The 25,248-nt window shown below is 51.2% G+C and overlaps 7 protein-coding genes and 1 non-coding gene across 8 annotated transcripts; 6 read left to right on the forward strand and 2 right to left on the reverse strand.

The window, feature by feature from the left end:
• Window positions 1-855: 855 nt before the first annotated feature.
• On the forward strand, window positions 856-2,092 carry HMPREF1120_01757 (electron transfer flavoprotein alpha subunit; the record flags this gene model as incomplete). Its single annotated transcript, XM_009155781.1, has 2 exons — window positions 856-1,333; window positions 1,518-2,092. The coding sequence occupies 2 exons, from the start codon at window positions 856-858 to the stop codon at window positions 2,090-2,092; spliced, it is 1,053 nt and encodes a 350-aa protein (XP_009154029.1).
• Window positions 2,093-2,759: 667 nt separating this feature from the next.
• Window positions 2,760-3,969, forward strand: HMPREF1120_01758 (uncharacterized protein; the record flags this gene model as incomplete). The annotated part of the gene is made up of 2 exons (XM_009155782.1): window positions 2,760-3,023; window positions 3,100-3,969. 2 exons carry the CDS (start codon window positions 2,760-2,762, stop codon window positions 3,967-3,969), a joined length of 1,134 nt encoding a protein of 377 aa, XP_009154030.1.
• Window positions 3,970-7,868: 3,899 nt separating this feature from the next.
• Window positions 7,869-9,422, forward strand: HMPREF1120_01759 (MFS transporter, MCP family, solute carrier family 16 (monocarboxylic acid transporters), member 10; the record flags this gene model as incomplete). Its single annotated transcript, XM_009155783.1, has 3 exons — window positions 7,869-8,164; window positions 8,235-8,262; window positions 8,319-9,422. 3 exons carry the CDS (start codon window positions 7,869-7,871, stop codon window positions 9,420-9,422), a joined length of 1,428 nt encoding a protein of 475 aa, XP_009154031.1.
• Window positions 9,423-9,845: 423 nt separating this feature from the next.
• On the reverse strand, window positions 9,846-11,742 carry HMPREF1120_01760 (uncharacterized protein). The gene has a single exon (XM_009155784.1). It carries the CDS (start codon window positions 11,078-11,080, stop codon window positions 9,938-9,940), a length of 1,143 nt encoding a protein of 380 aa, XP_009154032.1. The 5' UTR covers window positions 11,081-11,742; the 3' UTR covers window positions 9,846-9,937.
• Window positions 11,743-14,380: 2,638 nt separating this feature from the next.
• Window positions 14,381-19,566, reverse strand: HMPREF1120_01761 (uncharacterized protein). Its single transcript, XM_009155785.1, has 4 exons — window positions 18,922-19,566; window positions 18,411-18,844; window positions 17,246-18,340; window positions 14,381-17,192 (listed from the first exon to the last, which is right to left on the reverse strand). Exon 3 carries the CDS (start codon window positions 18,221-18,223, stop codon window positions 17,771-17,773), a length of 453 nt encoding a protein of 150 aa, XP_009154033.1. The 5' UTR covers window positions 18,224-18,340; window positions 18,411-18,844; window positions 18,922-19,566; the 3' UTR covers window positions 14,381-17,192; window positions 17,246-17,770.
• On the forward strand, window positions 14,417-14,490 carry HMPREF1120_09293. Its single transcript has one exon. It is a non-coding gene; the product is annotated as a tRNA-Thr (tRNA).
• Window positions 19,567-20,683: 1,117 nt separating the features above from the next.
• On the forward strand, window positions 20,684-21,481 carry HMPREF1120_01762 (uncharacterized protein; the record flags this gene model as incomplete). The annotated part of the gene is made up of 1 exon (XM_009155786.1): window positions 20,684-21,481. One exon carries the CDS (start codon window positions 20,684-20,686, stop codon window positions 21,479-21,481), a length of 798 nt encoding a protein of 265 aa, XP_009154034.1.
• Window positions 21,482-23,763: 2,282 nt separating this feature from the next.
• HMPREF1120_01763 (1,3-beta-glucanosyltransferase gel1) lies at window positions 23,764-25,151 on the forward strand (the record flags this gene model as incomplete). Its single annotated transcript, XM_009155787.1, has 2 exons — window positions 23,764-23,869; window positions 23,920-25,151. 2 exons carry the CDS (start codon window positions 23,764-23,766, stop codon window positions 25,149-25,151), a joined length of 1,338 nt encoding a protein of 445 aa, XP_009154035.1.
• Window positions 25,152-25,248: the final 97 nt, after the last annotated feature.

Raw genomic sequence — 25,248 nt, forward strand, 5'->3', positions numbered from 1 at the left:
TTGATCGTCTTTGTCCGAAAACACTGTTGACTGTTTGATTCAGCGTGTGGAGAGTAGCTCAGAAAGACAAGGCAACAAATTAGTCGAACAAAGTATCAAGTCCAGTCGAGTTTATCAAAAGTGCCCATAATACCAACAGGGAGCCTGGGGATCCTCAGTGTAAATAGGGTACCCAACCTTAGGTACATGTGCGTAAGGTCACCAGCCCATGTACGAAAGTTGGATGTTGACTAGGTGCCTACCCTGTAGGTATGTCGGTATGTACAATAAATGTCTGGTTGCAGTGTGTTGGCCCACGGACAAGGCTGCGCAAGGCTGGCAACAATCGGGGCAAGTGATCGCCGGTCGGATCATCAGCCAATAATATCATCCAATTCTTACCTAAGCCGGGTCTGCGTGTTCTTTCCAGTGTGCCAATCAGATGCTAGCATCGGAGAAAGTGGCCGAAATCGGCCGCTCTAGCTCCGGAAACAGTTCGCTCTTTCTGGCTGAAGTCACGAGTTTGATACTCGGCATCCCGAGGTTGAATGATACGGTGAAGCCCAGAGGACATCAAGCGTCGAATCGAATCATGGAACCCCCAATCGGATCCGACTGTGGAGGGCGGGTTGTAGTTGTAGTTGTACTGCACATACTACTACTACATAGCTCACTACTACTACTCTTCCCAGTACTGAGACCGCTGCGCCATATACATACATACCTTTTCATCGTGAATTGTTTGGATTGTGGGCTTTGCGTGAGCAACATCATCTGGCACTGGTAGCGGTCCCCGAGAGCCGAACGATCGGAGCTCGCCTGCCCTTTGGAAGTGCAAGTGCAAGTTGCGGAACTTGAAGCAGAACGTCAACAACCATGTTGTCTCTCGCTAGACAATCAGTCTTTCGGACTGTACGTGCTACGCAGCGGCCGTCAACCTCGTTATTCGCATCCTCCACATCCTCTTTTGCTGCACGACTTCTTTCGACACTCGCGATCCTCGAACAAAAAGACGGCAAATTGAACACGGGCTCCCTGGGCGCCGTGACGGCCGGCTTGAAGCTCGGCGGGCCCGTACACGGGATTGTCGCGGGCAAGAATGCAAAGTCGATCGCTCAAGAGTCGGCGTCCAAAGTGAAGGGACTGGAAAAGGTGCTTGTGGCGGAGAACGAGGCCTACGAGCGTGGATTGCCGGAGAACTGGGCGCCGTTGCTGGTGGAGAACATCAAAATGGGCGGGTATACGCATGTGATTGCGGCGCATTCGGCGTTTGGGAAGAGCTTGTTGCCTAGAGTCGCGGCGTTGTTGGATGCGCAGCAGATTTCGGATGTTATGAAGATTGAGAGTGAAGACAGTAAGTATCCTCCTTCTCCTTCTATTTACCCAGCCAGCGGGAGAACGACAGATGATGAAGTTGCCCCTGTCATTTTGGCGGGTGGTTTTTTCTCCTGTCATGTGGTGTTGTCAACATCTACGAAATGCTATTCAGGCATGTGTATGTGTGCAGAATGGTAACTGATCTGTGTCTGTCTGTCTAGCCTTCGTTCGACCCATCTACGCCGGAAACGCCATCCTAACAGTCCAAAGCACCGACCCGATCAAATTTCTTACAGTGCGCCAAACTTCCTTCCCTGCCGCCGAGACGGAAGGCGGATCCGCGGCAATCGAAGACGCAGTCGACCCGAAAGCAGAGTCTCGCACCGAATGGGTCTCTGAAAGTCTAGCCAAATCCGACAGACCGGAACTGGCGTCAGCGGAAAAGGTTGTCTCAGGTGGCCGAGGCTTGAAGTCCAAGGAGGAGTTCGATCGTCTTATCCCGCCGTTGGCGGATGCGTTGGGGGCTGCTATCGGAGCGTCCAGAGCAGCTGTGGACAGTGGATTCGCGGACAATAGTTTGCAAGTGGGCCAGACGGGCAAGAATGTCGCGCCCCAGCTTTACTTGGCCGTGGGTATTTCGGGGGCTATTCAGCATTTGGCGGGTATGAAGGACAGCAAGGTGATTGCTTGCATCAACAAGGATCCCGATGCGCCGATTTTCCAGGTCGCTGATGTTGGGTTGGTGGGCGATTTGTTTGAGAAGGTTCCCGAGTTGACGGAGAAGTTGAAGGCCTAGCAGTAGAGGGGGATAAATATAAACGGGAGAGACAAAATGCAAATATGGTCAGTTAGGCAGGATGATTAGCTTTTTGGAGAAACCATGTGCAGCATTAAGAGCATACGTAGGATCCGGTGAAATGGAGGCTGCGGACGTACAACAGTGTTGGCAGCGCAACCGTGCCATATGAGGTGTGTACACACGTGTGTATATGAAACATATTCAACAGAATTATAGTTATAGTGTTCTGCTGTCACTTGAAGAAAGTCCGATGTGAACTTTCGGGGGAATGACCTGTACAACGTATTTCGTGAATTGATGGGTGACCCCCGAGACTCGGACTCTCACAGCTCATGTTCGGCCGAGACTCACCGCAAATGATGGGGTGACCAAGTCAGTCCCTTAGAATTCAGCCACTGAACGGAAGCCAGGTAGGACTGCAGTGTAGTAGAACTTTGGACTGGGACGAAGAGGAGAGTCGATCTAATCTGCTGCGAAGATCCTTATCTGATACTGAGTCTTCTTATCTGATTCGTCCTGTCGTATGTACACTGGTCCTAGGTACCCTATCTCGTGCTACAAATCTAATCAGATGTATGACGTTGCATTGCTGGGGTAGTAGTTCCGGAGTCCGCAAGATCATCCTGCGTCTCTGGGTACTGTAACAATAGCAGCAATAATAACAATGTCGGCACAATCCGAGAAAACTCCTACATCACCGGTCCCAGCGTCGGGTGAAACAAGCTCGTCGAGCCCAAGTCGCAAACGCGACCGCAAGCGAAGTGACATGGAAAGTGAGAATGAATCCAGCACGTCGTCGACTTCGCTCTTTTCGAGAAGGACGAAGCAAAAAATTCTGGAGCACAATAACGGCGAGAGATGCTGGCATTGCGGTGCCGGTGGTGCTGCGCCAGATGTTGCCCGCGTGATAACTAAGAAAGACGGCTCGGTACGTGAGTTTTGGCGTAGCTGCAACGCCATTCCTCGTATCGTCGACCCTTGGTCTGATGGCTGAATACTTACAGTTCAGCAAATATGTGGCACGGGGCCTTCTGACTTTCGATCATCTTGGAGACGAGCAGAATGGCCTTCCTCTCTGCCCTTCGTGCCATCGAGAATTCGACGACCTCAACAACCCCGGCCTATTATTCATTCCTACTCATCTCGACTATTTCATTAATTTCGAGCTCGAGGACTACCGCAACCGACTTGACGTTACAAGACGGCTGAGCCATATTCCTCCACGGGTCGTTCCGACACCACAGATGTATGCTGATTATCTGAAGGGGTGTGAGATCATCCCACCCGAGGCAAAAGGAGGAAGCTACTGGCGTTACACACTGAGAGATTTTTTCCCTTTGCATGCAGATAAGAGTTTTATTCCGGGTCTGGGGCCTTTCAAAGAGCCAGGTTTGTGGTGTGGTGCGCCTATGGCCGCGCTGAGACGTGCTTTCCAAGTCATTGGCGATCCTGCTACCACAGAAGGTGTTTCAGAGGCTCAACTCGACCAGCTGTGGCAGCTGCGCAAGTTGTATGCCAGAAGAATACCTCGGACTGATCTGCTTCCGTCTCACACATCCACTGCATCCGACCAAGACGCAGGACACATAACGACATCTGACACTGAAAAAGCTGCTCAAGCACCAGCCACTGCGTCAGAAAATGCTGCACCCGCTCAGCCTATCCCAACCGCATTTATCAATGACCAAACTCGAAGGAAGAGAAGCCGAAGCTCTCCAGGTAGTAGTGCAGATGGGGCCGCCGCTTTGGAACCATCCATTGAGACCATCAATCGTGAAGCGAAAGTCCCGCGGTTGGAGAGGTTTGGAAGGGGGTCATCGACCGAGATCAACATCGAGCGATATCTGACTATGCTGAAGTCCCCTACTAGATGAGTTACAGAGTACCACATCAGATCCCAATCGTTACAATACATGAATGCATTCCTGATGTTAACCTGATGCCGTGGCTCAAGTGACTTCAATGTCCAGCAGCTCCACTATGTACCTACCCAGGTGAGGACCACACCCGGTGAATGACTGACATGCATGCATCATAGCAGAGAATAAAGGTATTCGGTCAAGTTAAGCATTTTCCAGCAGAAAACGCGTACTGGCAGGGCAGAGTGGGGGCGTTGATGGATCGTAAACGCGAGCAAAGATTGAACAGGGCGTATAACAGCACAACATGTGGTTGTAGGGCGTATTTGCAAAATCGTCCAGCAAGGGCGGAAGAGGGACAGCGGGGGATAGAGATTAGACCATACCCTAACAGGTTAGACTTGCCCCGTCCTCACCTCGGCCGACCGGGCTCAAGAGTCATACCGGTGACTGGACATTTCTTACGACTTGGGCCCGCCGACTCTCATTTGCTTGTCCTATCGCTCTCCGCCATGCTTACGCGATACCAGTAGGGCCGTGCAAGCGTGCCCAGTACCGTGGTGGATTGCAAGGTTGGTGGCGCAGGACGATTCAAATTCAGCCCTTTGACCTTGACACAAGGGGTCTTCAACGAGCCCAAGAAATAACGCTCTGATTGGCAACGGCGTGTAGCACGCCTGGAGGCTTGTCTAGGTATGGTCAGCCATCCGCGTTCCTTTCCGAGTCCAGGGTAAGCGTGGGCCTCGTATTGCTATGAGTGACTCCCGGGCGCCCCAGTTTGTGGTCGTGTTCGTGTCAAAGCGATTGATGCCTGACTAGGAACGAGTCATTCTGAACCCGCTTCGCCAGCTTGGGGTATAGCTCACTTGAGCTTGGACTACTGGATAATGGTTGCTGTTCTATTCAGTGGGCTGTGCAACCAACATAAATAAAGACCAATGTCTGGCCCTTGTGGAATGATCAGTTTAGTCTATCAACTTCAACCCTCAACCTCAAGGCCGACAAAGTCCTGAAACAAAAAGCATTTATTAGCCAGTTGACAATAACGTCTGCTACTCGTGAAGTCGAGGCTCCAATCCAACTGATCGGATATACACCCAGAAGCGTACAGATATATACAAACCTCTATCCCTTCGTCCCTTCATCGCTTCATCAATCCATCTATATATACCAATTCGGATCACTCCACGATACGACATCTTGTCTCGTACACTATCTCTCAAGAACGGCCCACCATCTCACAAGATTTTCTATCAGAGAAACAAACCCCCAATGGCACCCTTAACCAACGAAAAGACCTCCGCCGTCATGTCAGACACGGCCTCTATCCAAAGTACCTCCACAGTCTCGAGTCTTAAGGCCTTGTTGCCTAAGAAGAAATCGTCGGATAAGAAGACTAAAGACAGAACTCCCCCTCCTCCTCTCAGTTCCGAAGCTATCGAGAAAAAGGCGAGGAGGATGGAAGCCCTGGCACATTACGCGGCTCTACGCTGAGGGTGGAGCAACCAGCAAAACGCCAGGATGCTCCTTCTGAATTTCGTTGCTTTTGGAACACCAGGGATCATTTTCGCCAGGAAAGAGCCGTTCTGACGCCGACCTTCTTTCGGATGCTGGTAGTGCGATGATCATGATCACGTTATTGTTGTTGTTGTTGTCGATCCATCACCTCCCAACCCTGTCGAGTTGCTGGGAGTGCTACATACATAGTCATGCTTGGGGGACGTGTCGTTGTCTACGAGACGGTGAGGTCGGGCATGCAGTTATTGTTATTTGATGGTGATGATGGATGATTGAGCTATGACTATATAATATTGCAAGGGCTGTTTGTTCAGTGATGACGAAAGAATTTCAGGGTTCCTTTTATCCATCGAATATTGGAAATAGATACCGTGAATGAAATACACGAAATACCTAGGTACTCTCAATCATGTCGATTCAAGATTCCATGGCTTCCTTGAGAAACGGGAACATAGTCATTCGATATTGCCTCTGTTGTGAATCTACTGTAGGGAGATCTTGTACCCCCAGAACAGTTGAACCGACAGTAACCGAGGAACGATCCTTGTCGAGAGACAAGGTTATCCTACTAAGCGAAGTAGGTTCTAGTTCACTGTTAGTTCAACACACACACAGGAAGTCGACCATGGCCGCATTGGGAAAGAAGTTAGGCACGTCAAGCTGAGCTTTACTACAGTGGCTGCATGCTTGGTGCTTCCCAGTGCAGTGGAGTCTGAACTACAACATTCAAGTTGTAGGCAACATCATGATCACCGCCATTGGCTGTCGATTTGGGTCTGCGTGAACAAAGATGGCGATAGGACATTAGCACTCTGTTTGTGCTTCTCGTCAGGAGCACGACTCGGGAGCTGGCGGAGGTGCTTCCAGGGATGACCAACGGCAATTTGAAACAGGCAGCAATCGCCTCAAGTTTCGAACATACCAGATACCATAGCCGAGTATCGATACCAAAGTACCGAACACTTGCTCACCTCCCAACCATGCATGGTACCCTGCCAGTGACACTATGTGCATGAGCTCGATGAAGGAGGCCAATGCGCTGGCAGTCTTGATGTTGAATGACCGTGACACAAACTTCCAAGGGCTTCTCGATCATAGTAAGGTAACCACAATGAAAATCCGAGTTGGCCAAGTCTGCATAAGAAGGGTCAAACGTGAGTCATACCTGTCCAGCTTGGATGCAACAAGACGGCTTTGTATCAAGCCGAACAGGGTACATACACAAGGCAACGAGCATACCCCAGCAACCGCTGTCTGCGAGGTCGTGGTTATAAGCTTAAGCCCGAAGGATGCGACCGTTGACCTTCATTGCGCAAAGAATTGTTGATCCATGATCAGGCCATCCATCTCCTTTCTTCCATGTCATGCTCATATGGTGTAATAGGATCAACGTTGTGACTCACTCTCAGCCTGAGGCTGTTGGTGACCGTCACGGAGTAACGATATCCCGGCGTTAGCACAAGACAATCACGTGACCTAGCTTGCCGGATCGGTCGAAGATCATCTCCCATCCATGTCCGGGCTCACTTCGCCCGATTGCATGTCTTCATGCAAGCAACTCGCCAAAGCGGCTGATGCCGTGCTCTTCCAGGCAGTTTTTCTCTTTCAAGTTATGGGTGACGCTATAACACAAAAAGTGAACCCTGCCACGCTTTTTGCAATTGAGCAATATGACGTGCCTTCTCGTATCGCAACAAGCAAACCCTCGAGGTGACTTATGACCGAACCCCGCGGGATTTGGGAACCACTCTTTGGACCGAGCCGAAGGGGCATAGACAGCATTTGAAGAATTTTGTGAAAGGAAATATGTGAGGAGCCAGGACGTGATCCATACCTTATCCCATTCTGTATGGACAGCCTCGTACAAAAATTGTGAGTACGAGTTTTCGACCGCAGCCTTGTGCGGGTGGCCTCAAACAGCTTTCAGCGCCAGGGTGAAGACAGTGTGGAGCCTTGCGTTGGAACGGTCCAATCATATGAATGATCTTAACTTTTTGACCAATCAAATCCATTCCCGGGTCTGGTGATGTACGATCGCCCATCCCTCGCGTTTTGTTAAAGCCGAAGTCCCATCCTATCGAACGGTACGTACGAAAGCAATGCTGATAAACCCGACCAGCACTCGGCTGAAAAGTATCATTTGCTTCCGATCCATTTGTTGATTATTTATATCTTATCTCCTTCTATCCCCCTGCACAGGCACTGCCTAGTCCATACCGAATTCAAATATCTCCTTTTCGTACCCCGAACACTGCGTGTCTTGTCTTTTGTTTGTTCACCGATCTGGTCTTTTGAAGGCAACCATTTGCCAGCACATCTTGAGGAGGCAACGGGCCCAGTGCTAGTTGCGCGCGAAACGGCCGCGATCAACAAAAGTTCTTTACCTTTCCGTCACCATGTCAGGAACAGCCGAAAAGGATTTTTCTGTTGAAAGCGCCGACGAGACTACTACTACAATCCCGATGGAGAAGGATTCCCCCGTTGAGGGCAACAACGAGACTTCTAGCGCAGTCCCGATCAATCCAGCAAATCCTCACTCTCCCGCCGAAAAATCATACCTCGAAGCTGCGCAAGATGAGGCTGCGAAACCCCCGTACAACCCCTGGATGGATCCTGCTGGATTCCCTGACGGCGGGCTTCGAGCGTGGTTGACTGTGGCCGGTGCTGCTGCTTGTTTTTTTGTTTCTTGGGGGTATGTGAAATCCATCCATCCTCTTCACTACTGCGGTTAATTTTACAGGGGCTAACAACAAATTTTTCAGGTGGATTAACTGCATAGGAGTCTTTCAAGTGAGCACTTTGAGTGAAGCAAACTGCAGTGAAAGTCTGATTCTAACTTGTTTCAGGACTACTATATGCGTGATCAACTAAAAGAATATTCACCCTCTACCGTCGCGTGGATTCCTTCACTAGAGACGTTCTTTATGCTCGCAACTGGGCCGGTCGCAGGCTACATCTTCGACAATTACGGGCCCAGGTACCTACTAGTTATCGGAACTTTCATGCACGTCTTCGGCCTGATGATGGCGTCCATCTCCAAGGAATACTATCAGTTCCTCCTCAGCCAAGGTGTCTGCTCCGCCATTGGTGCCTGCTTCCTCTTCAACCCGGCCATGAATTGCGTTGCGACTTGGTTTTACAAGAAACGCGGTATGGCGATTGGTCTCGCGGCTTCGGGGAGTTCGCTTGGCGGTGTCCTATTCCCAATCATCGTTAGTCGCATGATCAGGGAGACCGGCTTCCCTTGGGCTATGCGCACTTGTGCATTCCTGATTCTGGCTCTGTGCATCTTCGCCAATTTGACGCTACGCACCCGCCTTCCACCGACCAAACGTCCATTTAGCATCTGGGCGTTCATCCATCCATTCCGCGAAGTACCCATGGTTTTGACAACTCTCGCCGCTTTTTTTTTCTACTGGGGAATGTTCCCGGTCTTCTCGTTTATAACAACTGTTGCCAACGGCCGTGGCATGTCGTTGGCTCTGGCGCAGTACATCGTTTCAATGCTCAATGCCGGCTCGGTATTCGGGAGGACCCTGCCAGGCATCTTGGGTGATAAGATCGGACGCTTCAATGTGATGACGGTCTTCTGCACTTTCACCACAATCCTGATCCTTGCAGTCTGGATCCCCGCCAAGAGCAATGCCGGACAGATTGTTTTCGCGCCCCTGTTCGGTTTCAGCTCCGGCGCGGCTATTGGCTTGACGCCGGCTTTGATTGCTCAAATCTCTCCGCTCAAGGAAATTGGCGTACGAACCGGTGCTGTCTTCGCCGCCGGGTCCATTGGTGCACTGACGGGCAGCCCTATCGGTGGACAATTGATCACGCGTGACAATGGCGGCTTCTTGTACCTGCAGCTCTTTGGCGGATGTACTTGTGCTGTGGGCTGTGTCTTCTTTCTCCTGGCCAGACTCTACATTGGTGGACCCGACCTGAAGAAGAAGGTCTGATCTCACGCTTATGCCTGTCACCTGTTTCGAGGCACGCATAGGTTCAAAACTGTAATTATTAGAATAGACTTAGACCTTTTTTCCACTCGACGAGCTTCCACCCAACAAGTTTTTTTTTGTTCCTGTTTCACTCGCTCTGCTTTCCCACCTTTCTCCACTTTTCCCCATCTGCTCCCTTTGGGGCCACGCTTTCCTCGATATGCCCTTCACAATTTGCAGGCTGCACCCGTTGGGATTAGTGTAAAGGAAGCCACGGCCCGTAGCGGTTTGGCATCTCGGGTAAACGTACTACGTCAGAGGGATCTGCGTCAGTAGTGGTATGATTTGCCGTAGAGCAGCTACCCTTATTGAGACGTCGTCGTTCTCTCTTTTCATGGCTTTCGGAACAACGATGAACAAGACGCTTTTCTTAATCATACAATCGTGATTCTCACATTGTGCATGGTGATCTTCTGGGCGTCACCTGCCCCCTATCTACTCACTGGGAGCGAAGCCGGCCGAGGATACGACAACGACTAGAAATCCAACAGGGGATTGTAGTCGTCGTCGAATGGATCGTCGCCGCCATCGGCAGCGACGTCCTCCTCGGCCTCTTCCTCCGACTCCTCCACTGGGACAAACGCCAACGGCTTGGCCGGAGCCGCCTTGGCCTTCCCCTTGCCCTTGGCGTCTTTCTTCCACTTGTCGGCAAGACGGCCCAACTCTGCCATGTCGCCTTTCTCAAAGGCAGCGACCATGGCCTCGGCTTTGGCAGTGACCTTCTCAGAGGCGGCCACCGCGCGGCGAAGATCGGCCTGCATGGCCTTTCGCTCGTCTTTCCAGGTACCTGCCAGGGCCGCATCGTTCCTGGCCTCCTGAAGCTGCCCCTGCAACTTCTCATATGCCCGGCACCCCTGCTCGAGCTCTGATTGGCTCATAAAAATTGGCCAATCAATTTTCTCCAGCTGGTTGCCCAGCACACGCACGTTCTCCTCCGTCCAGAAGTCGGGCAACTGGATCGCCTTGGCCTTGGCCTCCTCTACGTGCCAGAGGACGACCGCGACCTTCACCATGTCGCCTGGCTCACGCTTGGTCATATTGACTGTGAGCCACCACTTCTTGTACGCGTCTTCGTCGAGGAAGAGACCGCGGGTGACATTGTGGATTGATTTCTTAGAGAATTCGGGGGTCGGACCGTATGTCATGATGCCGGCGAACTTGGTTTCGTTCAGCTTCATGTTAGACCGTTGAAATTCGAGAGGTAGGCTAGACTTGGCAATGTCTTTGATGGCTTCGATGCTGTTGCATTTGACAATATCAGATTCGATCTCGCGGGTGAAGCGACCATGGATTGGAACAGCGGCATGAATTTGGAAAGGTAGGTATTCTGGCTCGAAGGCGAATGGCGAAGTTCTTGCTCTGTGCTTCTTCTGGATATCTGCGCGCTCGGCGTCTTCGATCTGCTCCCATTTCTCGACGAGAGGATACGTGCTGATCTCGATCTTGGTTGGGCCATGAGTTGGGTGTGTGGTTGTGTCTGCGCCTGAGGATTCGCCTGCAGTGCCAGTAGATTTGTTCTCTTCCTCATCCATGTCCAGTTTGCCCAGTTTGCGTCTGAGCTCAGCCCGAGTTACTTTTTGAGCTTGACCGCGCTGTCTTCTGGAGGGTTTGGGAGGCATGGTGGACGATGTGTGGAAGTGATTTGAGAGCGAGGTGTAGGGACGTGCAGGATCAGTGCAGCTGTTTTCACCAGAGCTGGAAAAGGAATCAAGGTGAGTGAGACCTTAGGATAGCACAGAGATGATGATCCGTTGCAAAAGGAAGTCTTGTACGAATGATGATCTCGGTTCGATGGTGGTGGAAGGAGAGAAAGAAGGGAAGAGTTTGGGTGCGACGAGAAGAAAACAAATACAGGGGTGCTCGCGTCTGAGCTGACGGTGAAGTCTTAATGAATTCACTTGCGCGCAGTTGGAGCTGCAACCGTTACTGTTGTTCATGGTGTTGAGGCGGCCGCCCCTGGAATCGCAGCCTCGTCGCCAAGCCATGCCTCGCCTGCTTCACCGCCAGCCACACACGCCCGTACACCTTCACAAGGCTCAATAGTGAAATTCGCAAAGCACAAAAAGTCCAAAAAGAAGAAATCCGCAAAAAAAATTCAAATTGGTTCGTATTTATAGGTATGGGCTCCCAATCGCTAGGACTGAAGGAGACGGCCCCTAAAGGAACAAGTGACCACCCAAGGCGGAAGATCGTAATCCTCTAATTAGTGCTGTTTAGGCATCCGAGGGCTTGTGTGGACGAGTGGACGAAATCCCAACTAGGCCACCGAACCTACCACGACGGGCGACAGAATTTGGCAACTTCAAACATATATGCCTTTATTTTTCCTGCACAAGTCATGTGATGGCGCCCCAGTCACGCCTGCCCTGCCGATCACGGCAAGCAATAAGTACAGTCCTACGAGGTTGCTTTTAGCTAACACGTTTCCAGGTTGCACGCTTCCATGCCCCTTTTTTGCTCGATTCCGATGTCAGGTCTCTGCTATAAAATGTAGCAGACGAGGCCTTTCGACCTCCCGGACCAGACTCTCAGGCCATGCAAGCACTCGGGACTCTTCTGCAATCTACAATTACCACCGAATGGCAGCTGGCGGTGGGCAGAGCTGGCACTTTTGCATAGCTGTTATGGGTCGAGAAAGGCAAGTCAAGCAGCCAATGGTGAGGCCAGGACTGGGGATATGCTTTTTTGTCGCTCATGGTCCAATCGTGAGCACTAAAGGTTCTCTGGCTCATTCTACCTTGCCTTGACCGTTGAGCAGGGGCTTTTGAGGCTGCAATCACTGGTTCCAACCTATCCCTTTGGGGATTGTCCATTTATCATACTGCCATACGCAATGCTAACAGCAATATCATTAACAGATGCCAGAACCTCAGCCGCAGTATGATCCACTACATTCGGAAGACGGCGGACAGGAACCAGGCGGCGATGAAACCGGAAGCCCAGACCCTGGAAGGGTCTCTAGGCAACGTGGTAGCCGTGTCATTACTGGTCGGGAATACATGTATAGGTGCTGGGATAAGAATGCCTTGCAGATCGCCAGACCGGATTCCATGTCAATGTCCTTGACCAGTCCGCTTGCTTGGGCGTACGTCCGACCAATCCACTTCAGTCCTCCTTGGTCATCGTGCCCGGCTTTTGTGAGGTCTCTCGGCGCGGCCCGAGACTGGATGTTTGCTAGGACAGTATGCTCGTCATGAACAGATACCCTGCCTGGAATTGATCGGACACACTGCAGGGCTGGAATACAAAGGTAAGATACATTCTCCAGGAGATTGAAGTGGATAATTGCCGGAGAGTAGCAGATGGTCCCAGACAACAAGGCTCACTCCGGTAAGCGTCCGCAAGATCTATCACTCTCTAACCAGTTTGAAGACCGCGATCACCAGCCTATGCACGGCTCCCCAATATTGACAAAAAGGCAGCTAAACTGAGTGGATCCCGTGTATCTTGACAAGCCCGGGCATTTAAACAAACAGTACAGTTGGAAGATGTGCCTCTACCTTTCCGCAGAGGCGCGGAAGATGCAGATTTGAGGTGAGTGAGATCCAAGCACGAGCTAGAACGTCAATATGTCTCCGCGACTTATTCAAAGAGGATGCCAAGGGAAGCCCACTCTCTGTGATTGGAACTGTCCCAGTGTGAGTACTCTCGTGGAAGATGCTACTGTATGTATAGGCGCTGATTTCTTTTGGTTATCACTGGGGCTGAGCCCAGAGAAAGTCCGCCTCCACTCATCCCGGCCCCATTTCCGCATTGAGGACTGAGAGTACTAACACAAGGTCTGGAGAATGCCCTGGGTATCTACGAACAGCGACAATTGGCTACGATTTACGGAATGTGGCAGCGCCGGCTATACGAATCTGGATATGGGGGATAACTTCTGCATCAAACTGGCTGGTTATGCAATAACATGCTATTGCTCGGAGGCGTCGGCTCCAACGAGATCAATCTAGGCCCAATGTGATTCGGGAATTCCCAGAGTAGGTATCAAGGTGAGCTCTACTTACTCGCTCCATTGATTACGAGGTACTCTTTCGGTCGCCGCAAAGGGCTTTGCACCTCTCGTTTCTCAGGAGCGTAGAAGGCTAGAACCCAAAGTTTGTTTTTCCCAGCAACTCATCGCGTACCGAAACCAAGAAAGCTTGGAGCAAGCAGCTTAAAGCGATCCGTTAAACTCTACTTCCAGCCGGAGTCGCTTGTAGCAGTCGATACGCCAGCCGACCCAGCGTACGGAAGCACCAGCATCATCAAACCGCACAGACATGTTCGCGCACCATCGCCGGTCCGTCTGGGCGCATCAAAGGGTTTAGCAAAGGAAGTTTCCAACATCATGACTGGCAGAAGAAACATCTTAGGAAGTGGTACTACTCTTGTTCTTTCAATCGAGTCGAGTACCTGTGATGCTCTCGTATCTTGACCTGGCTAGCTGGTCAGTGGCAGCCCGCCTCGACAAATGCCCCTGTTTTTTAGCCTGTAGATAGTGCATCTAGCAAACTGAAACGTGTAAGAGGAAGGCGGCATTGTTCTGCTCCCGTCCACAGCACTGTGCTGAAATTCAGTTGGGGGACACTAGTATCATTGCGGAGGCTGACATGTCGGGTCACCTTCAAAAGGAGAGACAGTCCAGAACGATGCGAACTACCATTATAACATACATGTATACACACCTACATATATAGCAGTAATTTGAATCCCGAGTAGAGTACAGAATGCAGAGCCCGTTCCTGTAGATAGGTACCCTATGTCAACTCTGGTGGAGTTACAGTACCGTACAACTTTCAAGTTCAAGTTATTCAAGGTCAAGTTGTGCTGTAGAAGTTCGCCGGCTCATCTCGGCCCCAACCGCACCCCGCTTGAACAGTGCAAGTGCCACACCAATAATTCTTTTGCACATATTTTTGGTCCACTGAAAAATTGTGCAAAATATGGTCAAATCAGAATTTGGTTTGTCGCCAGCCTCTATGGCGCAGCCTGGTAACGCGTCGCACTTGTAATGCGAAGATCACAAGTTCGAATCTTGTTGGAGGCAACAATAATATTATTTTGTTTTTGTTTTCTGCACTTGCCTTTGCTTCCCCGGTTTTTATATTCCACGTCTTTTTTTTGCGTTTTGCGTTTCTGGAACACGTTTGTCGACTGAACTTTTCTGCGTTCTTTTTTGTTGGTGGTGGCGGTGTGGACATTGCCAGTCACGGTGCCAGTTATTGGTAGTGCAGTGCAGTGCATATAGAACTCTGCATACCAGGAACATCCCCAACTTGAATATCACGGTTTGAAGTGACTACACACCGATTCACAGTGACAATGCAATAAACTGTATGGGCTTACCTACCTAGGTAGGTATTCATTCTCTCGGTCCAGTCCAGTCCAGTCCAGTCCAGTCCAGTCCAGTCCAGTCCAGTCCAGTCCAGTCGCTCGCTCAACTCAACAAAGACGGTCTTGTCGCTGTACTGCTACAGTACAGTATCTACTTTAACCTAGAAGTGCCCAGTCAGGTCTTGCTCTCGAATCCGAATTTCTCGCAGCCTCGCCTTGCCTTGCCTTTCCTTGCCTTTCCTTGCGTTTCCCTGGGCGAGAAGCCCTGCCACGTTACCCTGCATACTTGTTCATTCTATTCCCCTTTATCCAATGCGATCCGTTGGGAAACAGAAACAAAATATAAGGTTCCCCAGAGAAGAGAACGAAACAACTCGATCGAGCCGACACATGCAGGCCAGCTAGGTAGGTACCTACCTTGGTAGGTATAGAGGTATGTAGGTAGGTACACGGTACTTGCTTGGCAAGACAAGATTGGATGCACTGCAGTGTATTGTCGACGGGATCTAACATACCTAATAGTTTCCAAGAGGAATGGACGCAGTGTACTGTGTCGACTGTCGACCCGAGACTTAAGTTGCTTATCTTTCTCCCCCAATGCAGATAGATGGGTATGGTTCTATTTCCTTTTCCGAGGCCTCGAAATATTGAAATATCTTACTGGACATTATTGGTTAGGTGGATGAATAGGTAGGTAAAGAATTGACCAGACCGACCGTTTGAAAGAGCCGCACGCAGCGCTTCTGCGGAAGACTCGGACTTCTGAGAGACACCATGAGAAGGGAATCAAGGGATGGTCAAGTAGCGGGACCGGAAATCTTCTACAGCCGACGCCCGCCCGAATATTGAGTTTCGTACCAAGTATTACAACTAGGTACAGTATGTGGACATATTATCCAGCGGAGTCGCCTCCATGCCTCCCACTCGGAGGGCGCAGAATATGTTCCCGGTTGTGAAGGAACGTTGAGGCCGAGTTTATGTCGATACCAAGCGGGGATCCTGGGTCCAGTTCCGTCATGCAGGGTACCATATCGAGGACAATCGCCTTGGGGTGTCTCACCGACTTATGATCCAGCATGCTTGCCTCGTGGAGCTATTCATTGGTCGTCCTTGAGCTGCTTTCAGCAGACTCTTGGTGCTCCTGGTCCGTTCCTGTACATCTCCGAGGAAAGTGTGATGATTGCTCCTTTCTGAGTCTTCAATACCTGTCTGCTCCTTTCCCACTTGCCTTCTTTTGGTCTCGGCCTGTGGATGTCCTACTACCCGCGAAACCGAGCTTGCTGCTGGTCCGAGTCGGACCGGGAGCGTTAGCAGGATCATTGGTTTAAGCCTACTGGCTTTGGTACGGGTGAGGCTGGCCCCAGAGCAGGGGATTGTCGCACAACGGCTTCAGCCAGAGCAGTGGTGTACCTGTTATCGTTATTGCGGGCGACAGGGATGGCAGTAATCAAAAGGGAAGGGACCTCGACTTTCGACTCCCCGGTGAGGTCCAAGACCACCTGAGCTGGCCTGCGACACAACCACAGATCCCGGATGCCGCCTTTCCCCATGGCTTCCCGATTGGTTTCGGCCTTTTTGTTCTCTCAGGATAGCTCTTTTCCATCACATGACAAGGCTCATCCGGATCCATGTAGATCATACAGCTCTTGACTCTTACTGTTGTTGGTCTCCGGAGTTGTGCGTCTTATGAAATGTCGGCAGTTCCAAGGTTCCGGACTGGTGCCGGTGCTGGGACCTGAACCAGCCAGAGGGTGTACTGCACACCTGAGCCCGTATACATTGGTCGCATAGACGATGGTGGTCTTTAGCGAGGTGGAAGAGAAGAGCCTCGCCGAGCGAGCACTGCCAGGGACCGAATAATCTACTTTCCGACCGACTACCGCACCTGATGTGGCTCTTTGCGGCAGTCGCTGGCTATTACAAGCGACGCGCCGCCCACGCTTTGCGAGCCCGGTCTGAGGCTCATGGGTTAGAACAAAAGTGTCATTTGAGCAGCCACTGTTTATCTTCCGCCGTCCTCGGAACGGCTGGACGTCTGGACAGTGGGTGACAGATAACCCGACTAATGTATTTGAGGCAGCGGTGTGCAGACAGAACAGGCTCTGCTGGCTCGCGATGTTGCACGGATCGATCGCAGTGCATTTGGCCGGCAGAGTGTCGGTGTGCACTATAGGAACTGCTCTTTACTGTCCTCTCTTCTTTTCTTCCGGAGTTTTAGAAGACTAGTCCCTCGGTCGGCACCTTGATACACTCGTAAGGAAAGAGATGTACGACTTCTCCAGACCGCCAAGCAGCCAGAAAGCTAGGGACCCTCTCTGAGAATACAGACTGAGTTTGAAAGTTAATTCCAATAGGGTGGTTGTCAAATCAGATAGAGTGCATAGTGGGTGTTCAATAGTAGTGAGGTAACAGATTCTTAATCTCGGTAAGCCTAAGATACCCTGATCAAAGTCATATGATCTACTGACCATGTGTTTTAGGTACGGGCCGACCATAACCGGGAAAGTCCGGAACACTACGCGGTTATCGGGTCGTGTCTCTTACCTTAGTGAGAGCGGAAGCTCTGAGCAGCTCCAGGAGTCCGTGGATAAGCGGACGGCAGACCTTCGGCCAGAGATGAATGTCTCTATGTGAAGCCGGGCAATATGCCAGGAAATTGCCACCGTAGGTTTGTCTTTTAATTTAAACGCAGGGAAGGGTGGGGTTGATTCTGCTCTCGTTTACCATTTTCTGCTGGCTGATATGTGCCGTAGTGTGAGATGTGCAGTCGCTGCTGAGGAATGAGATGTCCGCTCCAAGAAAGGAGAAAGGTGCTTTGGGCTTGGAGTTGTGATCGTCTTGGCTTTGGCAGATCAAGGGATATATAAAAGCTTGTAGAGGTTCCTGGAGGTCGTTGGGAGACGCATCTTCAACAGCAGCAGAAATCCAGTCCAAGGCAGTTCGATCATTTGGCCACCACAAATACAGCAACCCAATAAGCTTAGGTTCCCGTTTCAAGCTGAAAGGATAGTGAGTGGTGGTCTCTTCTCGTTGTCTGAGAGCGAAGGTTGCAAGGTCAACTGCAATGCTAACATTATCTGTTGTTGGACAACTAGACCACGCCGAAGCATCAGCGACAATATGAAAGTCAATTTGCAAACCGCCGTCTGTGTCATTGCCGTCGTGCTCAAGGTAGCATCGGCTGCCGAGGTGAAGTGCGATTGGAAGTATGTCAACCAATATTTCTGCAATGGAATTTCCAAGGAATGCGCATGTTCATGCAATGGAACGACCTTGGTCTGCGTTGACGGCGGGTCTGGATCCTGTACACACGTCGACGACCCTAGTACTCCTGGGGAGTGGGATAACTGCATGAAGTATTGTAAATGTGTTGGATCATAGTGTCTTCTGCTCAATGGAAAGTCATGATGGAGGAGGTAACGGCAGGACATAGGATCGATGGACATCTGTGATCCTGTCCGGGAGGAATGGTGCGGTCCAGAGCAACTTCCACCATTATTGAGCTAGCTGCAGGTCATAAGTCTGGTTGGGTTTCATCTCCGAGAAAACGTGCTTCAAAAAGCCTTTGCCCATACGTCAGACGGCAAGGGAGAAAGAATAGGCATACAATGTAGAAGCTGGTTGACAACCTACCTAGGTACCATGTCTGTCTCCCAGCATCCCGTAATATTACGGCGTCCTGGAACTGTCTGCGCTTATATTGACACCTGAGCTCCCAGTCTGGTGATGGGAGATTCGACCGGGCAGAATACCATTCTACGGGCAGTAGTTCGGTCTCGGCGGGCCGAGGGATGGTGTTTTGTGAGCGACCAGGTCACGGAAACGCATGAGTAGGGAATAAGACCCAGACTTTCCTGGACTGCCACATCGGGTCTTCCCTCGACTCAGTTCCACATACTGGACGGCCTCCGAGCTTGATGCCCCGGGCGAGGCTGCATGATCTCAGTAGCCCGTTGGCCTACAGTGCCGGACCGAGTAGTGTTGACAAGAGGGAGCGGTTCGGAGCAGGCAAGGTCAAACAACTGCAACTCAGGGCGTTGTGATGATAAGGAAGGCCTTGTCCCTACCTTCTCCGGACCTCACCTACAGATTAGTTACCTTTATTGGAATGGGGCGTAGGCAGGCAGGCCCAAACGGAACTGACTCGGATTGCACGCAGTCTCCAACTCTTCGCACCTCACCCGAGCCCTGCATTTATTGCACCGCGGCCAGCCATTCTCAGACAACACCTGCAGCCGGTCCCTGCAAGAACTTTCGGTGATTTGTCGAGTCCGACTCACTGATGCAAGGTACCAGACACAAAGGCACCTGTCGTCCAGTCAAGTCGATCGATTGTGACACCGGGCCAACCAGCCCGCATATTCGGGGTCAGAAATAGACACGCGAGACGGCTCGGCATTTGGACACGAAGCAGACGCAGCTGGCATATGATCAGCGTGAAGGTGGCCATGTATTTTATGGGACATCAGCTAGGACTGATAGCACACGAATAATGATACCACCCTCCACTGCAGTAGTCAAACCGGGCGACGTTCCTTGAAGCGTCTCACTACTTCGAGCCATGCAGCACAGCAAACCCAGAATGACGCACGGAAAGATGAGGATCAGATCCGAGAATTGTAATCAGGTGGATTTAGTGCAGGCGAGCTTGAACACAGGCCTGTCTGTCCAGATGACAAGAGGTGCCGCCGTAGGAATGCCACTGGCAGCACAGCGCCGGGCACCAATTGGTTCGGTTTGAGGCGCCAGGCTGCTCTCCACTTGGCGACATGGGAACAAGCCAAGTCCGTTGGATATGTCTCAACCATGGCTGCTGAGAGTCTGAAACCTAGCTGAGAAGCGAGAGATGATGACGAAGGTGTAGGGTTGCTCCCAGCCGAGATGGCTTCAGGTTACTTACAACAACTGTAAGAATCTGGTCTGTATTGTGTCACAATCTACGATGTATACGTTTTAAGTGCACGGTTTCGGGTTGAGGTTCAGGCACAGAGGAGGACATCCTGGGCGGCGGGTTGGTATGGAGCTTGGTGGTAGAGCCAGAGGGGATGGGCCCGGAAGCCTGCGACCTACAGTACCAGTAAACGCTGAAAATCCGGGCTAGAATGTTGTACGTAGCAGAGACCCAGGTGCCCCGTCGTCCTTCTGCCGCTGCTGGGTTTAGGCGAGAGGCTTAACCACAGGCAGCTAGAGTAAAGCCTATCGATACAGCAATCCATCTTCCGGCGCCCATCAGCAGCTCCAGGACAACCAGTTACCGCTGGACAATGTTGTAAACTTGCTTCTCGGCTCGCCACCTGGATTTTGTCGTCTGTCTCCTGGCACCAGACACGGCAAGGCAGCGGAAACGCCCACTTGGCCACAGGATGCTTGCAAACAGCGGCTGAACGCCCCCTCTGATGTCCAAGAACGCGAGAAGTAAGCATTATTTATTACAGACATGAATAATAATAATAATAATAATAAGGTGCCGTTTGCATATCCGCGCCTCCGTCCGTCGTCTTTTCTTCGATCCACGACCGATCAAAATCGGAAAGCGAGCATTCTCAGTGGTCCGGCGTGCGAAACAATTGCAAGTCACCTCCGCCCGCCTGCGTCTGCGGCTGCTCCTCCTGCGCCGAACAATCCCGTGTCACTCTGATGACTGGCACCACCCACTGCACTGCACTACACCAGAAAAGCCTCGTGCTCTCACCAGACTACTATTACCACTGCAGAACTATTACTAGTACTACTACCACACAAAACCCGACAGGTCGCCAGCCTCATCATTTATACCTACTCTTCCTTTGTCTCGTCGTCGCTCACTAATCACTGCCAATCATACATACGGCAATAACAGCATTCCCTACCACTCGCTTGGTCCGTTACCCTCCTCATCGGTCACTTACCACATATCGTCCGAAACCATGTTCAGCCTGCGGAAAGCACTCGTGTTCAGCACGTTGGTGCTCGGCGTCTTCAGTTCACCAAGGCACACGGAGGAGGATGACAAGTCATTAGTCAATTGGGAAGCTTTCCAAGCACTCCTCGACACAATCGACCCGAGCTCTCTACATTCCGTGCTGCATGCACTGGCCCCGAAGTTTCAAGATGGTGTGTTCAGCAAGGACCGGGCCGCGATCGAGCACGTCCACTCCGAGAATCCCGTCATTGCAAGCAAGCTGGTACATTTGGCCAAGAAGAGGCAAGTCAGCAACACGACGATAACGACTACATCATCCAAGACAGCCTCGACGCCCGCTCAAAGTAGTGCCGAACAGCAATCGAGCTCCCGCGCCGCCAGCGTTTCGTCGATCCTCTCCTCTGCCATCTACGCTTCCACCGTACCCGGAGCCACGACCGTCACCGTTGCTCCTGCGACACCCACCTCGGCCACGGCGGTTCGTACGAGCGATGGAGCTGTCGTCTTTAGCACAATTGGAGGTGGTCTGGTCACATTGACATCGTCCGCCGTCGGAGTTCGATTCACTCCTAGCACGTCCACCCACCTGTACTACACCACTTTGCCCGATGGTCAAGTCGAGACATCAACGTCGATCGTTGTGGTTAATGCCCCTGTGACGGAAGTTGCGGGTGCTTCTACAGCAGGATCGGCCGCCACCACCACATCCAAGCCCGGGCTGCAGAACGATGCGTCGTCGAATAAGATCGCCGGTCCTCTCATGGCGGTGCTGTGTCTCGGCGGTTGGCTGTTGGCCTTATAACGGGCTTGGTAAATTTGTTGGGTTCGGCTCGGAATGTGGTCAGCTCAACGCAAATGTCTTTTTGTTTTGGTTCCCAGCAACTATAACGACGAAACGGCTCGGCATGTCTCTCATTTATCGCAACCTGCAATGGGCATAGGTTTAGCGTCATTGTCACTCTTTAGCGAGTTTGTGGTCTGGATTTGAATTTGTTTGGATAAGAAGTGCCATCAAATGTGTATATGATTGGGGGAGCTGATATCAAGTGTCATGAAACGGATAGAGTGCTTGGATGATGACAACTCAAAAGCAACAAGGAAGCTTGCGGTGGTTAACTGCATGGACATAATGTGTTTTTATTTCGGTCAGGCGGTATGATTGAACCTGCGTTTGACACACAGTTGGGCTGTCAGTGGGTGAATAGTATACTGCTGCTTACTGGCAGCGAGATGATCAGGCTGCGAGGCATGAATAGCAATCAATCATCTGAACTTGTATGTACACTGCAGTGTATCTGGTGTCCCTGTGGACTGCCTGTAGGTGAAGTTGCCAATTCCATTCAAGTTGCTATTGCTGTTCGTTCCATGTGAGGCAGTGGTTGCTGTTCAAATGGCGGGCTTCGACAGTACTGTGTTGAACGCAGTAGGTCGTGAAGCCTGGACTTTAGCATACTATGTATATGCAAGTCCTATAATAATAGTCCAAGGAGGCCGGCGTACATATTTAAGGCATCTAGATACTCTATATTATTCCTATACTATCGCAGTATTAAGTAGTTGTACATTATGCTATAGCACTCTCAGCATGTAGCCGTAGTAGTGGGTGGTACTGTATTCCCAATTTTGCCGTATGTGGATCACTTCTGGCATTCTCCGACAAATCCACAACTCCCGTCCCATCCCCTGTGCTTAATTTTACTACACAGCCATAATAGTGAACGAAGGATCAACTGCCAATCATGTGCGCAACAGGTAGATCCTGAAGGATGGACACTGACAGACAGGAGAGGAGAAAATCGTAGGAACCTGATACACTGGCACAGCAGATCCAAGTATCCAGCTGGTCCCTGCTAAAGTTCGAGACGACCTTTTGGTGCTGCAAAGTTTGACTCGCGATCAGTCGTTGATCGTGTTGGCCTGTGGCTATGGACAACGTACAGTGCAAGAGAGTCTTTTGTGGGTGGTATTGATGATCATGTTTCCGGATAAAGCACGGAACGAGTCAGGTAGCTGTGACAGATGCAGAAAAATAATAATGTCGCTTATGAGGGCTTGGAGGATTGCTCCTATTAGGTACTTATTTCGCTTCGCTACGTAGGATGAAAATGTGTTGGCGGTCGTTTAGGCGAAGTCTCTTCCGTCTGCTATCTGTGTTCATATCGTAGTTTGTAGAGCAGTAAACACAGACTTGTCTATTGGTAAGAGTATGCTTCGTGCACGTTGTGTTGGCGGTGGTGGTGGTGGGTGCAGCGCACTTTTGTCTCAGATGCAGTATCATCAGCAGTCAAGCGGAGTGCCACTGGTCCACAACCCCGGCGCCAACCGGTGCAATTCGAGTCTGGCGCCAATCGTCGCTTTTGCAGTGTTTTTGGGCGGCGTTTGGGAGCCTCTGTCAGTGGGTAATGTCGGTTGTGGCTGGCACTAAAATAATAATAATCGGAGTGAAGGTGACAGTTTAGAGAGATGGGATGCTGCAGGTCAAAAGGATGAACAGATGGACAGTTTTGGATGGTGGATGCGTGACTGAGCAGGAATTCCACTCTGAATCCGCCGCTGTGACTGGCCACCCACTGACTTGCACAGCCTGCGCCCGTCATGCCAGTGATGCCCCCGAAATGACCCCTGCAGGCTCCGACACAAGCGCATGCTCAAGCCCGCCAGATGGACCCCTAAGCACGTCTGCAGCCTCCCAAGCCTGGACCTTTTGGCCGGGGGTTCCAACTTTCCGTGGCGGCATCTGCCTCTCTCCCTTGCCAGCGCCTCAAGTCAATTGCACCCCGTTTCATCTTCAATTCCTGCCTTCATTCTCTGGTTTCTTCTCTTCCTCTTGCCTCCATCCTTCCTCTCCCTCATTCAACAATTACTGAGCAGTCACCGCGCGTTTGTCGGTGTCGCTCCTCCCTCGCTTTCTTACCAAACTTCGTAATAAATTCGGATTCTTCTGTTGGGGCTTCTCACTCGCTTGAATCCCAACTCCAGTTCATTTTGTTCGCTCCCCCTTTGGTTGGATTGGAACCCGAGAAGATTCACAAGAGACAACTTTTTTATTCTTGAAATCATCACGACTTCGTTATTCTCACCATCATGCGTACTTCCACACTTGCTGCCCTTGCCTTGGGCGCCGCGGCTGCTTCAGCCGCCTCGGTCAAGCGTGCCTCTGGTTTGACCGCAGTTACTGTCAAAGGAAACGGTATTTGCAACCCTCAGACGCGTTAATCACCCGGTTTTAACCCTCTATAGCCTTCTTTGTCGGAAATGACCGATTCTATATCCGCGGTGTCGACTACCAACCTGGCGGTTCTTCAGAGGTTGCCGACCCAATCGCCGACGAAGCTGGCTGCAAGCGAGATATTGTCGAATTCAAAAAGTTGGGCATCAATACCGTTCGTGTGTACCACGTGGACAACACCGCGGATCACGATGCTTGCATGAGTGCTCTGGCAGATGCAGGTATCTACCTCGTCCTGGACGTCAACCTTCCCAAGTACTCGTTGAACCGAGCCGACCCGAACCCGTCTTACAACGATGTCTACCTTCAGAACGTCTTTGCCACGATTGATGCATTTGCAAACTACACCAACACCCTGGCGTTCTTTTCCGGCAACGAAGTGATCAACGACCCGGAAACTTCGGCTGCTGCTCCTTATGTCAAGGCTGTCACTCGAGACATGCGCCAATACATCCGTAAACGCGGTTACAGAGAGATCCCAGTGGGCTACTCCGCTGCCGACGTCAGTGAGAACCGTTTGGAAATGGCCCATTACATGAACTGCGGATCTGATGACGAACGATCCGACTTCTTTGCCTTCAACGACTACTCGTGGTGCGATCCCTCCTCTTTCGTCCAGTCTGGTTGGAATGAGAAGGTCAAGAACTTTACTGGTTATGGTCTTCCCATCTTCCTGTCCGAGTACGGCTGCAACCACGCCACCCGCGATTTCGAGGAGGTCGGCTCTTTGTACAGCACAGACATGAGCTCTGTCTACTCCGGTGGCTTGGTCTACGAGTACGTTGAGGAAGACAGCAAGTACGGTCTTGTGGAGATCAGCGGTGATTCAGTTACTGAGTTGGACGACTTTGCAACTCTGCAGAAGATGTTTTCCAAGACCTCCAACCCTCAAGGTGATGGTGGCTACAACGCGACCGCTGGTTCATCTGCTTGCCCGGCTTACTCGAGCCCGAACTGGCTGGTCAAGGATGACTCCCTTCCTGCCATCCCTGACGGTGCTAAGAAATACATGACTCAAGGTGCGGGCAAAGGTGCCGGTCTTGATGGCTCTGGTTCTCAGAATGCCGGCGGTGCCTCTACCGGGACTGCCACTGCAGGCAGTGGGTCCGCCAGCGAGACGGGCAAGTCGAGCTCTACCAAAAACGCTGCGGTCGGTGTTCAGGTGCCAGAATGGTCCTTTGCTCCTTTGGTGTGCGGTGCTGTGGTTATCATGTCAACATTGTTTGGTGCCACTCTGTTGTAAATTGGGACAACTGTTATCATACACACAAAAACCTGTGACAGAGTGTTTTTTCTGAAGCCAGATTTGGCAGTTTGCCAGATGCCACACAAAACATGGC

This window comes from Exophiala dermatitidis, assembly GCF_000230625.1.
Source record: "Exophiala dermatitidis NIH/UT8656 unplaced genomic scaffold supercont1.2, whole genome shotgun sequence".
Classification (NCBI taxonomy): Eukaryota; Fungi; Ascomycota; class Eurotiomycetes; order Chaetothyriales; family Herpotrichiellaceae; genus Exophiala; species Exophiala dermatitidis.